At 63.8% G+C, this 14,932-nt stretch overlaps 1 protein-coding gene across 1 annotated transcript in view; it reads left to right on the top strand.

Moving 5' to 3' along the window:
* Window positions 1-11,736, top strand: part of PHF21B (PHD finger protein 21B) — a 37,273-nt gene extending 25,537 nt beyond the window's left edge. The window contains exons 5-12 of the mRNA XM_084879282.1: window positions 2,742-2,793; window positions 3,939-4,015; window positions 5,489-5,543; window positions 6,482-6,504; window positions 8,036-8,194; window positions 8,728-8,803; window positions 9,031-9,134; window positions 10,656-11,736. Coding sequence (XP_084735408.1) covers window positions 2,742-2,793; window positions 3,939-4,015; window positions 5,489-5,543; window positions 6,482-6,504; window positions 8,036-8,194; window positions 8,728-8,803; window positions 9,031-9,134; window positions 10,656-10,853 — 744 coding nt within the window. The 3' untranslated portion in view covers window positions 10,854-11,736. The remainder of the gene's footprint in view (window positions 1-2,741; window positions 2,794-3,938; window positions 4,016-5,488; window positions 5,544-6,481; window positions 6,505-8,035; window positions 8,195-8,727; window positions 8,804-9,030; window positions 9,135-10,655) is intronic.
* The last annotated feature ends 3,196 nt before the right edge of the window (window positions 11,737-14,932 follow it).

Below are 14,932 nucleotides of genomic sequence, written 5' to 3'. Positions count from 1 at the left end.
CCTGTCCGTTCACTCTGCCACGAGAAGGACCTTTCGGAAATAGGAGGTCACCACCTCTTGGAATTCATCAGCGGGCATCCCATCAGGATCACTCTCGGGTGTCCCCATCCGCAGACCCAGAGCAGCAACAGATAAAACCTGGGTGGGGATGAGGGCGTGGCTGTGTCCAGACTCCAGCTCAGAGGGGACCAGGAGGGATGGGGGACCCAGGGCACCGCACCTCAGCCTGGCCTGGGACCGGCTGGCGGGAGCTGCTGGCCCGGTGCCCGCTGCAGCTGCTCCGGGGCCTGTCATCGGCGTTGGTCTTGCATTAACCCGGGCACCTCTGACGGGATTGGGATGCGGGGACCCACCGTTCTTGGTGTGGTGATGCTTCAGTGATTTCTAAGTATAACCCCAAAAAGCTTATGAAATCCTGTAGCTCACACATTGAATGACCCCCTGGGTACAGGGGGACGGTCAGTCCCCGTGGAGACACAGCCCAGGGCAGGCACTGACCTTAATGGGCGGGAAGGGCCTGATGCAGCGACGTCAGAGGGTGAGGGCCAGGCTGGCTGCTGACCGGTCCACGCAGCCCTGAACTTCAGAAAATGGATGAAAAACTGCCACAGACCCTAAGAGAATTCCGTGTGGTGGTGGGTGTAATATTAGCGTACAAAACTTTACAGACCATTCACCATAGCGACAAGCAGAGTAAATGCCTTGGAATAATAGCAATAAAGTATTCAACACCCACTTGAAAGTTTGAAGCCCCTGAAGGTGAAAAGAAGAGAGGCACACCATGGTTTGATAGGAAATGTTGGTGTTATAGAGTTAATTTATAGCTTTTTAAAAAAATATATATTTTATTGATTTTTTACAGAGAGGAAGGGAGAGAGATAGAGAGCTAGAAACGTCGATGAGAGAGAAACATCGACCAGTTGCCTCTTGCACACCCCCTACCAGGGATGTGCCCGCAACCAATGTACATGCCCTTGACTGGAATCAAATCCGGGACCTTTCAGTCCCCAGGCCGAGGCTCTATCCACTGAGCCAAACCGGTTTCAGCTAATTTATAGCTTTGACATCATCCCAGTAAATATGCCCATGGATCCCCTTACTCTCAGATAAATTCCAGGTGGCTCCGAAATCAATTTCTTTTCTTCTTAAAAAAATATATTTTATTGATTTATTATAGAGAGGAAGGGAGAGGGATAGAGAGTTAGAAACCAATCAGCCGAAACCGGTTTGGCTCAGTGGATAGAGCATCGGTCTGCGGACTGAAGGGTCCCAGGTTCGATTCCGATCGAGGGCATGTACGTTGGTTGCGGACACATCCCCAGTGGGGGGTGTGTAGGAGGCGGCTGGTCGACGTTTCTCTCTCATCGACGTTTCTGGTTCTCTGTCTCTGTCCCTTCCTCTCTGTAAAAAATCAATAAAATATATTTAAAAAAAAAACAAAAACAAACAAACAATCAGCTGCCTCTTGCACACCCCCCACTGGGGATGTGCCCACAACCAAGGTACATGCCTTTGACCGGAATCGAACCTGGGACCTTTCAGTCCGCAGGCCGACACTCCATCCACTGAGCCAAACCGGTTTCAGCTGGATCCGAAATCTAAATGTAAAATGTGAACCGTAGGGACTGAAATAAGGCACAGCTGACTTGCTGTATAACCTCAGCCTCTAGCCAAAATTCAAAAACAAACACCGCAGAGGGAAATATCTATAAATCCCACACATACACATTGTTAAAGGTCCGCAGGTGCCCCAGAACTCCCGGAGTGAGGGCAGTGCTCGCTGACTCCTCCCACAGAGGGCGGGCGGCCCAACAGGCTGGCTCAGTGGATAGCGTCGGCCTGCAGATGGAAGGGCCTGGGTTCCATTCCTGTTAAGGGCACATTCCTCGGTTGCAGGCTCGAGCCCAGCCTCGTTGGGGTGGTCGGGTGCATGCCCAAGGCAGCCAGTCGAGGTATCTCTCACATCGATATTTCTGTCTTCCCTCCTCCTTCCCACTCTCCAAAACTCAATGGGAAGCACCCTCAGGTGAGGATTAGCCAAAAATGAAAAATAAAAAAGGGGGGGAGATGGGGTGAAGGGAAGGTCCCGGTGGGAACCCTGCCAGGCCCTCTTCAGCCGGGTGGCCAGTCAGAGTCCCTGACAGGATGTAACGAAAAGGCATTTCCCGCCCTAGTGGGCTTAATGGATAGAGCGTCAGCCTGCAGACTTAAGGGTCCCAGGTTCGATTCCAGCCAAGGGCACGGGCCCAGGTTGCGGCCTCAATCCCTAGTAGGGGGCGTGCAGGAGGCAGCCGATCAATAATTCTCATCATTGATGTTTCTCTTTCCCTCTACTTTCATCTCTGAAATCAATAAAGAAATATATATTAAAAAAATAAAAGAAAACGCATTTCCTCTCTGTCTTCTTCCCCCCCCCCCCGCCCCCCCGCCCCCTGTGAAACCCCAGCGGCGGGGCCCTGCAGAGTCCCTGCCCCTCACACCGTCAGGGTCATCAGAACGAGGGGTTGCTGAGACACGCCGGGTCGGAGGCGCTAGGATGGCGTGAGGACAGGTGTGACGTGGGTCTCGGGTGGGGCCCCGGCCAGAGAAAGCCCGTTAGCTTAAAGTGAAGGAGACAGGAAGGGGCCAGCGCACGGGTCTCAGCATTGCCTGGTGAGTGAGTGAGTGAGTGATAAATGAAAGAGTGGATGGATGGATGGACCATGAAGCTGAGGTAACACCTCTCTGCTTCCTTCCCTCAGAAAATCGCCTTCATGGTGGCGCTAGGCCTGGTTACCGCGGAGCACCTGGAAGGTGAGGTCCCCTCGTGGAGGGGGCGGGGGGGGCGGGTGGTCAGCAGGAATCGGACCGGAGCAGTGGGTTCCGGGTCCCCTGGCCAGAGGGCAGCGCCCGAGGGTGAACAGTGCCTGGAGGCCCACCCACTGCCAGCCTGGCCTTTTTTTTTTTTTTTTTTTTTTTTAATCAATCTTTATTGTTCATATTATTACAAAGGTTCCTCATTTCTTCCCCCCTCCACCAGGTTCCCACCCCACCCTCCGCCCCCTCCCCATCCCCCATTGTCCTCATCCATAGGTGCACAGTTTATGTTCAGTCTCTTCCTCCCTCCCTTTCCCCGATAGTAAATCCCTTTTCAGATAGTAAATCTGTTACTTAGCATTTTCTCATATCAATAATACCTCCACATGCCCAATGACACACTTCACACAAAAGACATTTCCAAATAGGTCAACCAGCCTCATCCAGGCCCGACCCAAGGCACTCACAGATCAACACCCCAGCGCTATACTAACTCAACACATCCAGATCTAAGCCTTTATCACTTGATTCAGCAGACCCTCAAGTTCCCGAAAAAGTTTCCAGCCATGTCTGAGAGGCAGCCGTGGGGCAGGGGCAGGCTGCTCCGGGCCTGGCCTCTGTTGCTCTGGTTCGTTCCACCACCAGCTGCTCCGGGTCTGGTCACTGCCGCTCTCGACCTAGTTGCTCTGGATTGGCTGCTGCTGCTCCGGGCCTGGCCGCTCCAGGCCTGGTCACTCCCAGCCTGGCATCAGCCTGGCCTCTTGAAGGCTCCGTGCCGGGCCTCGTGGGGCGGCCCCTGAGCTGCAGGCCTGGCCCGGAGCCCTTCGCCTCGCGGGCGGCTCAGCCCGGCCGGCGTCTGCCCAAAGGCACCTGCTGCCTGAGGTCTGAGAGCTGGATGGCACCGGGGCCCTGAGCCCATTGGTACCGGGACCCCGGCACCTGCCACCCCTGCCAGCCTCCTTCCCGCCGGAGCCAGTGGTGTGTCCCGTCCCGGGGGCGGGGGGTGGGGAGCGATGCCTGGAGGCCCCAGCCTGTGCAGACAGAGGCATGGGATGGAGGTGGGGGGTGGGGGGATGGCCAGGGCTTTGAGGAAGCTGCGGGTTCCCTGGCGGGAGGGAGGGTGACCGGCGTCTGCCCCGCAGAAATCCAGAGCAAGCGGCAGGAGCGGAAGCGGAGAAGCACAGCCAACCCCGCCTACAGCGGCCTCCTGGAGCCCGAGGTGAGCTTCCCGGGCCGCGCCCCCCCCCCCCCCCCCCGCCCTGGGGAGAGGCGGTCACTGTGCTTTCCCCTGAGCTCAGGGGCCGCTGGGGGGCGGAGGCAGAGACGGGGGTGTCGGCTGAGCTCACAGGGTGCAGGTCGCAGGCACAGCGGCTTCCCGAGGCTCCCCTGGCACAGGCAGTGGGCACCAGGCTGGCCCTGCCCCGGGAGTCGTGTCCTGAGACCCCGGAGCCCAAGCTGGGGCCGCCCCCGAGAGAGGCGAGTCCTGAGGCCGCAGGCTCCGTGGGGCCTGGAGGGCCCGAAAGTGTCCTGCCTGGCCCCCTCCGCTCGGGAAGGCCGGGCCATCACTCCCTGGCCCACAGCCTGTGCATGGGGCTCGGCGGGGACGGAGGGCAGCCCTGCCCTGAGACGGGCCCCAAGCGCAGTGGCATTTGTGGGCGGGGCGGGTCTCTGTTTGGGGAGGGCCGTTCCCCGGCCGTGTGGGCATGAAGCCGGCTCTCTCTGGGTCTGCAAAGCCAGAGCCTGGTCTCCAAGGCCTGTGGCTGGGGCCAGGGACCACCTGACTCAGGAGCACATCAGGAACCGATGCAGCCGGTGCCCTGAGCCTGGACACGGAGTAGGTTATGCACACAGTAGGTCAGGGCACACGGTAGGTCAGGGCACATGGTAGGTCAGGGCACACGTAGGTCAGGGCAGCCCTCCATGGGCTTCTCCCGAGGCTGGGCCACCGCTGAGAGACCGTTTAAGCCAAACACAGACTCTAGAACGATCTTTCTGAACAGTCACAGCCAGAGCCCCTGGAGCCACATGGTGGGACCCCGTGGCGGGGGGCGGGGGGCGGGGGTGGGGGAGGAGGGAGCTCCACCCGAGGCGGAGGCAGTGGGCCGCCGGGAGCAGAGGACCCTCCTTGTCTGGCCCAGGGCTCCCGGGCCACGTGCGGGAAGTGGGGGTTGGGAGCTCATCCGTAACACCCCGTTTCCCCACCAAACCCCGGAACCGCTGAGAGAGAGGACACAGGCGACGGGGCACCACAGTCCTCTGTTACCGATCTGCCCCCGGGTGGGTACTAACACGGCCTTCCCAGTGGCACGGGCGTCCCCACAGGGAGGGCACAGGGCCCCGCCCCCCGCCCCGCCCTGCGTCCCGGGCCTGTCCCCGTGTCTGTCCCCGGGCCTGTCCCCGTGTCTGCCTCCCCGGAGTCCGGCGGGGTCCGGGAGCCCGGCAGGGACACAGCCTGAGGGGCGCCCGCTGTCGGTTTGTGGCCTGTCCCCGTGTCTGCCTCCCGGGAGTCCGGCGGGGTTGGGGAGCCCGCAGGGACACAGCCTGAGGGGCGCCCGCTGTCGGTTTGTTTCTGTCCCCGTGTCTGTCCCCGGGCCTGTCCCCGTGTCTGCCTCCCGGGATCCGGCGGGGTCGGGGAGCCCGCAGGGACACAGCCTGACGGGCGCCCGCTGTCGGTTTGTTTCTGTCCCCGCAGAGGAAGCGGCTGGCGTCCAGCTACCTGCACGGCCCCCTGCTCCTCACGGCACGAGGTGAGCGGGCCGGCCCGGGTGCCCACGGCCACTGCGGTGGGACCGCCCTCCACAGACCCGACCCGGGTCAGGGTGAGGACCCTGTGCCAGGAGGGCCCCCCCCCCCCCCCAGCACCTGCCTCTGCAGCCAGGGCCTCCCTGCTGGTGTCACCGTAGCCAGCGAGGTCACTGGGACGTGTGCTCGGCATCACTCACTGGAGTGAGGGGTTATGGGTAACAGGAGCTCAGAGTGAGCCCCGTGTTCTCACTGGAGCCATGAGCCCTCCCTCCACCCTCCCAGCTGCCGAGCTTCTCAACAACTTGGGCCACAGCAAGCCTGGTCCATGGCGGGTTCTTGCCGTGACCAGGGCAGAAACCCTTACTCCCATCATGCCCTGGGTGAGAACCAGCTGTCACTGGGCTGTGATACTCCCATCATGCCCTGGTGAGAACCAGCTGTCACTGGGCTGTGATACTCCCATCATGCCCTGGTGAGAACCAGCTGTCACTGGGCTGTGATACTCCCATCATGCCCTGGGTGAGAACCAGCTGTCACTGGGCTGTGATACTCCCATCATGCCCTGGTGAGAACCAGCTGTCACTGGGCTGTGATACTCCCATCATGCCCTGGTGAGAACCAGCTGTCACTGGGCTGTGATACTCCCATCATGCCCTGGGTGAGAACCAGCTGTCACTGGGCTGTGATACTCCCATCATGCCCTGGTGAGAACCAGCTGTCACTGGGCTGTGATACTCCCATCATGCCCTGGTGAGAACCAGCTGTCACTGGGCTGTGATACTCCCATCATGCCCTGGGTGAGAACCAGCTGTTACTGGGCTGTGATACTCCCATCATGCCCTGAGTGAGAACCTGGCCACACGGCCTCACGGACTCCAGTCCTGATTGGTGCTCCCCAGATGCCCACTAACATGTTCTCCGCCCTTCCTCCCTGTGCTAGCCACTGAGGACCCCTGCTGGAAGGTATGTGCCCTGAAGGTATGTGGGGGGGCATGCTTCCCCCAGTCCAGGTAGGATCTTCCTGGCAGGGGTGAGGGCCCAGGGTCCTTTGGGCTCTGCCCTGTCCGCCTCCCAGCCGGCCGGCAGTCGGCAGCCCGCGGTGCAGGGGGAGCCCTCTGGGCCTCTGCCCGGTGCTGAGGAGGTGGGACCCGGAGCCGTGCGGGCTGGCTGCCAGCTGGGCTCTTCCTGTCTCTGCCGGGCCTCACTGTGTGACCACTGCCCGCTCCCGAGGGGTGAGACCGGCAGGATCTCGCCCACATACCCACATTCCTGTGATCCTGGGAGGCCCCAGTCCCCCGTGCACAAGCACGTCCCTGCCTCCCAGGACAGGGGCTGGCTGTGACCGCACTGAAGGCCTGGTGTTTCTCTGTCTACGTTTACGGTTTAATTCTGAGTCTTCCCGTCCCCGTGCCGGTGAGGACCAGGCCGCTGGAAGCAGTAGGTGGCGGGCGTAGACTCTGCTCAGGCTGCGCTGTTTGCCCGGTGAGCCTGCACAGTTGTGACCGGGGCCGGAGGGCCTGGCGCCTGTGTCTGCAGCCGCCCCTGGCCCGGCCCAGGCCGGCCTGGGACGGCAGGTGCCTCGGACCGAGCCCCGCCCCGCAGAGCCCACAGAGCTGGAGGGGCCTTGGCTGCCGGGTAGGGGGCCCAGATGCTGGTCCTGGCTCCACCCCCAGCTCCTGTGTGACCTCGGGCAAGCCGCTCACCCTCTCAGGGTCCTGGAACTGAAAGTAGAGGTGCGGGCAGGGTCCGAGGCCTCCTGCAGAGTCAGCGGGGGACCCCATGTCCTGGCGGCCTGGCCGTCCCTGTGAGAGCCCTCTGGCCCCTCCCAGGTCTGAAGGGGGCGGGAGCTCACGTGGGGAGAGCAGATGTGACACGGGGAGGGTTTCTCTGGGTGGAGGGAGGTCACGCAGGTTGTGCAGGTCACGGGTGTGGTTATGACAACTCGTCACTCTCAGAGCTGCCTGGCTCGAGAGGTAGTGAGCTCCCTGGCTGGAGGAGTGAGTAAGGCTGACGATGGCTGAGCCCCTTTCTGAGGCGGGTGCTCGCTGCCCCTGGGGCTCTGTGTGCCTGAATGCGGAGTCCTCCCGCCGGCCACGGGCGGACGTGGAGATGGAGGCGCGCAGGAGCCACTGGCTGTGAGGCACCGGTTAGATCTGGTGCCGTGAGGACTGTGAGGATGTGACCTGCTCACACACAGGACCCATTGCGGGAACTTTGGCCCGTCCCCGCCCCAGACAGGCACCCGACAGTCCTCAGCCTCAGGAGCCCGCCCCACCCCCACACCGGGAGTCCCGTCTCAGGTGGAGGAATCGGGGCCCTGGGCCACTCCATGCCCAGGGAGCACGCGTGACCCTACTAAGTGCCAGGAACCCCGCTGCCCCTGCTGGTCCCGTCCGGCTCCCCCCTCCTCCCGGAGCCGCTGGCGTGGCTGTGTCACGAGCGGGCAGGGCGGCAGCTGCGTGGGGACCGCACTCACCTGCGCCCCCTCTTCCAGAGCGAGATCGCCCACCATGAGCTCTGCGCGGCCTGCCAGAGGGGCGCCGACCTGCAGCCCTGCGGCACCTGCCCCCGCGCCTACCACCTCCGCTGCCTGGACCCGCCCCTCACCGCGGCGCCCGAGGGCGTGTGGCTGTGCCCCAAGTGCCAGCACAAGGTGAGGGGCCGGTGTCGCCTGGGGGTGAGCTTGTCCCCAGCACCGCGTCTCAGGCTGTGCAGACCTGTGCCTCCCGGGTGACCCCTGAGGGTGCCTCAGGCTGTGCAAACCTGTGCCTCCCGGGTGGCCCCTGAGGGTGCCGACAGGGAGGGCAGGGCACGGGGTGGGGAGCTGGGGGAGGCTGGTTGTGGGACAGGCCCCTGCCCTGTGCCTGCCCGGGGTCACAGCTTCACACTCCAGCATGATGGGGGGCCTCCCTGGTCCCGGGTTCCTCCCCGCTGCTCTCGGCCCCAGGGCGTGGGCACAGGACAAGTGCTCGTGTATTTTTCTCTCGTTGGGGAAGATTCAGCCTGCTTGTGCCAGGCTCCGTGTCAGGCCCTGGTGACAGGCAGACCCAGGCCCCACGCAGGGCGCCCCGCCCGCTGGTCCCGCTGAAGGACCTGCAGCTCAGAGTGCTGTGCCTCCCCAGGCTCACATCCTTGGGGCGTGGCGGGTCCCCGCCTTCTGCCCGCTCAGGCCCCTCTGCCCTGCAGGCCCTCCGGACAGACGAGAGTGTGCCCTGGACCGGGATGCTGGCCATCGTGCGCTCCTACCTCACCCACAAGACAGGTGGGACCGGGTGGGCACCTGCTCCCTCCCCCGCCCCCCAGGCCCATCGGGCTGGACTCCGGGAGAGGGCCCGGGGATGGGCCCGGGGCAGGGCAGTAACTGGGAGGAGGGCGTTCAGTCCCAACGCGTCCAGCCAGGGCCACGGCGCCTGCGGGAGGGTGTGGCTGTAGGCGCCCACCTCGGCTTCCAGGCTGACCTGCCCTCTGGGGCGGCCCGCCTTCTCGCAGTCAAAGAAGAGGAGAGGCAGAAGCTGCTGCAGAGAGGCAGCGAGCTGCAGAGCGGGCGCCAGCGGCTGGAGGAGCGGGACCGGCGCCTGGCCTCGGCCGTGAAGGTGCGGGGGCTCGGGGCGTGGGGAGGGGCTGCCCCAGAACCACGGGGTGTGGATTCGAAGCCCCAGGAGAGAGGCCGCCAGCACCTCGCAGCCAGTCAGAGGCCTCACCCGACAGACGGTCATCGGCAGCTCCCTCCGACTCTGCTCCTTCTCAGCCCGGGACCGCAGGCCTGGCCGTCCCTGAGCCAGCGCCCTGTTGTGCAAAGCGGACATGGTTCCCCCTCTGGAGGGTGGTGACAGGACAACGTGACAGATGTGATGGTGGTGGTGGTGCTGGTGATGGTGGTGGTAATGGTGGTGATGGTGGTGGTGATAGTGGTGATGGTGGTGATGGTGGTGATGGTGGTGATAGAGATGGTGGTGATGATGGTGGTGATGGTGATAGAGATGGTAGTGATGGTGTTAGAGATGGTGATGATGGTGGTGGTGATGGTGGTGATGATGGTGGTGATGATTGTGATGACTGGTGATGGTGGTGGTGGAGATGATGGTGATGATGGTGATAGAGATGGTGATGGTGATGGTGATGATGATAGTAATGGTGATAACTGGTGATGGTGGTGGTGGAGATGATGGTAATGATGGTGATGGTGGTGATAGTGGTGATAGAGATGGTGGTGGTGGAGATGATGGTGATGGTGGTGGTGGAGATGATGGTGATGATGGTGATGATGGTGATAGAGATGGTGATAGTGAAGGTGGTGATGATGGTGGTGATGATTGTGATGACTGGTGATGGTGGTGGTGGAGATGATGGTGATGGTGGTAATGGCGGTGATAGTGGTGATAGAGATGGTGATGGTGGTGATGGTGGTGGTGATGATGGTGATGGTGGTGGTGGAGATGATGGTGATGGTGGTGATGGTGGTGATAGTGGTGATGGAGATGGTGATGGTGGTGATGGTGGTGATGATGGTGATGTCGGTGGTGATGATGGTGATGGTGGTGGTGATGGTGCTGGTGGTGACAATGATGGTAAAAGCAGTGCCATGCCCTCGTAAGCTCTTTCAGTGTAGTATGAAGATACTCTGATTATTCCTATCTTAGCGTTTTGGGCACAGTCGCAGGGACTTTAAGCTCTTGGCCTAAGCAGCGATAGCCTGAGTGGAGGTCTCAGGCCTGTGCCTGTTGCTATGATACACATTCAGGCTGGAAAAGGCTGGAGACAGCCTGCAGGACACGGCGCAGGGAGCTGGCTGGTGCCTGAAGGCTGTGCGGCTGCACGGCCGGCTCTGAGCTCCCCCGGCGAGGAGAGACGGCGCCGGGGGCTCGGTCGTGTGAGCAGGAGGTTCCCACGTCCCCACAAACACACTCTGTAGCCCTGAGTCTAAAACAAACTTCTGAGGGTCTGGCTGCTGTTTGGTTCCGCTTTCGCTGCTGCCTGCTTTCTGTGAGGTTCTGCCTGGTTTCTCTCGGGCTCTGTGGTGGAGGGAGCGGCTGTGGGACAGGGGGTGAGGGGTGCTGCCCAGGCTGCCTGCACAGTTGAATTCTGAGACCTCTTCTCTGCCCTCTCCCCCACAGAAATGCCTGGAGCTGAAGGTGAGCCTGCTGGCCCGGCAGAGGGGCGCCCAGTCGTCCCTGGACCGCCTGCGGGCCCTCCTGAGACTGATACAGGGCGAGCAGGTGTGCCAGGCCACCCCACGGCTGGCGGGGCCCTGGACCAAGCCCTCGGCCGCAGCCAGGCACGCCGCCCTCCAGCACCCCCAGGGACACAACTGACCGAGGGCCCGTCTTCACACCCACGGAGAGTCACTGGGACCCGCCCACACGCCCAGGGTTCTGTCAGCCTTAACCACTGAACAATGTGAATTTCAGACAAAAACAGAGCCAGACAGGACAGGACAGGAGGGAAGGCAGTGGAGTGAGAGAGACTCCTCCAGCTGGGGGTGGGGTTGGGGGTGCGGGTGGAGTCCCCGCACGTTCAGATTCAGGCGGGCGCGCCATCGGCCTGCTGTGGTGGGACTGCCCAGGCCTCTGGCTTCCCGCCCGGCTGTCCCCACACCTCCCTCCCTCGTGCAGAAGTGTGAGGGGCCAGGGCGCCCCCGGCTGAGGGCCAGCGTGCCCCATCCCAGGACCAGTGCCCGGTGGGGAGGAGCGGACGCAGCCAGCTGAGTAGTGCGTAGTGGGACAGGAGAGGGTAGAGAATCTAGTAGGACTCCAGGCCCTCCCTCATGGGGCCACGCCCAGGGCGGGGTGCTCCGTGCCTTGCAGACGCCCAGGCCCATTGGTCAGTATTAGCAGCTGTTTGACTTGAAACTGCGCTCCAGGGGGGCTGCTGTGTCCCCCGTCAGCGCCACTGCCCCAGGTCGGGCACACGCCCCTCGCCTGCGCCTCCCTCCGCGGCTGCTTTGGCCCATTTGGCTGTGGGAGCGTTTTTCTCACGGAGTTTCCACAGCCACGCGGGGGGCATGGTGCGTGTTCCATTTGGGTGGGATCATTCCCCATCTGGGAAGCCTTTATTTCCTCCTTCCGAAGAGCCAGGGGAGCATTCCACCCTGGCTTTGGCCAGACGGACACTAAGCCAAAAATCACTGCTTTTTTATTGGGAGATATTTAATGTGAAAGGGCGCGCAGAGCCGCTGCCCGCTGGACCAGAGACCCCGGGGGCGGGTGGGCGGGGGTGTGGCCTCAGGAGGGGGGTCCCGGGGCGCAGGGGGTGTGCTGGCCTCTCAGGGCTCCTGCGTCCCCATGGGCTGTGCCCCTCATCACCTCCACCAGCCTCTCCAGCCCCCCCGGGACCTCGCCCAGCAGACAGACAAGCACGGGAGCCGCAGCTCCCACCCCCAGCACATCCCACGGTGCCAAACTCACTGAACACACGTGTGTGCACGCACACGGCCCCAGACCCGCAGGCCCAGGAGCAGGGAGGCCTGTCCGCGCTGCAGGCCACGGCCCCCGCTGCCATGGCCACAACCCCGGAGACACTGTGCTGTACGATACAGATCTATTTTCATACTCGACACTGGGTGCCACCAGATTCTATATTCTTTTACTGACCGACAGAGCAGACTGAGACACGTCTTCCCCGCCGGCCACTGCCGACGCCCACGATGCATCTCCCGTGGCCCCCACGTGGTCTTCAGGCTCTCTCTGGGCTCCTTTCCTTCGTGGGTGGCCTGGGCTCAACTCTGACAAACGTGATGGCGGACGGGAAAGGCCGGGCCCGGGAGGGGCAGCTGCTGGCGCGTCTGGAGACGTGGTGTTGGGACCGAGGAGCCGCCCAGTGGGTAGTGAGGGTAGAGACCAGTGTTCGCCGTACCTCGGCCCGCGTAGTTCGTCTGTTGGACGCATTAAACTCGGCTGATGATCGCGGAGCCCTGTGGTTTGTTTGCAGCCTCAGCAGAGGCCCTGGGAGCAGTGGGGCGGGACTGGGCATTGGGAGGGGAAGCCCAGGGAGGTGGGAGGGGAGCTCATGGGCGCCCTCTGCAGGCCGACCGCCTCCCCAGGAGGTGGCAGGTGCACCTATTGGGGCCAGAACTGATGTCGCCAGTAGCAACCTGCAGGCCAGGCATGGGGAGGCGCTGGCCACACTGGATCGTCACCACCCGTCCCACTGGCACACAAGGTCCCGCAGCCAGGGAGCCGCCAGCCTGGGAGCCTGCCCCCTGCACAGGGCTCCCCGCCCGAGGCTGGAGGGGAGCCCCTGTGCCTCAGCTGTGGCCAGAGCAGGGGTCCAATGGGAAGTGACTGCCCGCGGGAGGCCCGGGTCTGAGGGACACACGGGGGAGGAGGAGCACAGGGCTGCACAGCCCACCCAGCAGGGGCTGCGACAGCCACGGTGGGCCCTGGTCACCCAGGGTCACGGCTCTGGCTTCTGCCGGAGTGTGGGGAGGCGGAGGCCCCGGTCCACGCCTCAGCGGGCCTCTGCACGCCTTAGCCGCCTCCCCCATCCCCTACCCCCCAGCCTCTGGCGTCTGCCCGAGCTGCCTCCAGCCCGGTCCTCTGCTGCGGACCCCACTGCCTTCATCCTGGGTCAGAGCTCTGGCCGCGGGGCTGCCCCTGCCCGGGCCCAGGGGTCCCCACCTGGCCCGGCAAAGCGGGGTGAAGGGTGCATTGAGGTGGAGTGTGAAGACTGCCCGTGCTCCTGCGGTATGTGCTCCTGCGGTGTGGTGGGGAGCCCGGCTGCACCCCGTCCCCACCCCCAGCCCCGGTGCCAGCCCAGCCCACCCACTCCCACCGCGAGGGCCGGGGTCTGGGTGCTGGGTCTGGGTGCTGACCAGGACGGGGACTCCCTCCAAAGGCCCACGCTCCCTGCCCCCTCCTCCCTGCCCCCTCCTCCCTGCGGCAGCTCTGCCATCAAAGGACCCAGAGAGCATGGACTTCTGCCTCCCGCAGCTCTGCCCGCCCAGCAGCTCCGGGTGATGTGCTCAGCCAGCCGGGGGTCCTGTGCCCACCCGGGGCCCTGTGCCCACCCGCCCAGGGTCCTGTGCCCACCCAGCCAGCCCGGGGTCCTGTGCCCGCCCAGCCAGCCCAGGGTCCTGTGCCCACCCAGGGTCCTGTGCCCGCCCAGCCAGCCCGGGGTCCTGTGCCCGCCCAGCCAGCCCAGGGTCCTGTGCCCGCCCAGCCAGCCTGGGGTCCTGTGCCCGCCCAGCCAGCCCGGGGTCCTGTGCCCGCCCAGCCAGCCCGGGGTCCTGTGCCCGGGTGCGGACAGCCCGGGGGGGGGGGCAGTGCCCCTCCAGCACCCCTCCCAGCCCCCTCTGACCCAGGCCGCAGAGAGCAGGGCCGGTCCTGGCTCCCTGGCCTTGGGGATGGAAGCCCCGGGGGTGGAGGGTGCAGGCTGTCCAACGGTCACCCTCTCTGTGGTTTCTGTTTACGTGACCGTGGTGATGGGGACTCCACTTCCTAGAGGGCTGTGCGGCTGGGACACTGTTGTGTGTGTGTGTGTGTGTGTGTGTGTGTGTAGGGGGTGGCCATGACTAGGCCCCACAGACTGCACAGCTCAAACCACAGACATGTATTCTCTGGGAGGCGGGAGGCTGAGGTCCAGGTGCCTGGGGCCGCTTCTGGGGTGCGCTGAGCTGGGTAGAGGGGGCCGGCGCCGGGGCCCGCGGCTCCTCCAGGGCCGAGGCGGGGACGGGGGCTTTCCTGGGCTCAGACTGAGACCCCCTTGGGAACCCCACTGAGGCCTGCCCTGGGCTCCCTGTGCCGATGGTCAGAGCTGCCAGGCTGCGTTTGAAAAAAAGAATAAAGAGCCCTGGCAGGTGTGGTTCAGTGGATAGAGCATCGATCGGTTGGCAGAAGGGTCCTGGGTTCAATTCCCGGTCAAGGGCACGTGCCTCGGTGGCAGGCTCCTCCCCGGCCCGGGCCCTGGTGAGGGCGTGTGCGGGAGGCAGCCCCTCGATGTGCTTCTCTCACCGGTGTTTCTCCAGCAGCTGCCACAGAGCCGCATCCTTGCAATGGGCTGGCCAGGCCCCCCGTTTACCGCCCCCATTCTCCCTCCTACCCCCCAGCCACCTTTGCCAAGTGACTCTGCAGGCCCTCCCACTGCCATCCCGGCCTTGGCCATGAGACCAGCGTGGGCCCACGGTGTGCGAGCATGGGCGGCGGCAGCCAGACCGAGGCCGCCTTGCCCTCTGCTCCACGGGCACAGCGCCCGCAGCCGCTAACGCTCCCACCGGACAGCGCCGCCCAGCTGGCTACCCGGCGTTACTGCAGCTGCCACTGACAGATACAGGCCTCCCCCCATCGAGGCCCCCCTCAGACGGCCCCGGAGTTAGGACTCCCCCAGACCCACCCCCGCATCCCCGCCCACGGCTCGGGAACGCGGCCAGCGCCGAGGGACCAGGGCCAGGCAGTGC

This window comes from Pipistrellus hanaki, assembly GCF_964339955.1.
Source record: "Pipistrellus hanaki genome assembly, chromosome: 3".
NCBI lineage: Eukaryota > Metazoa > Chordata > Mammalia > Chiroptera > Vespertilionidae > Pipistrellus > Pipistrellus hanaki.
The sequence above is the reverse complement of the archived record's forward strand: the minus strand, read 5'-3'. Positions and strand labels throughout refer to the sequence as shown.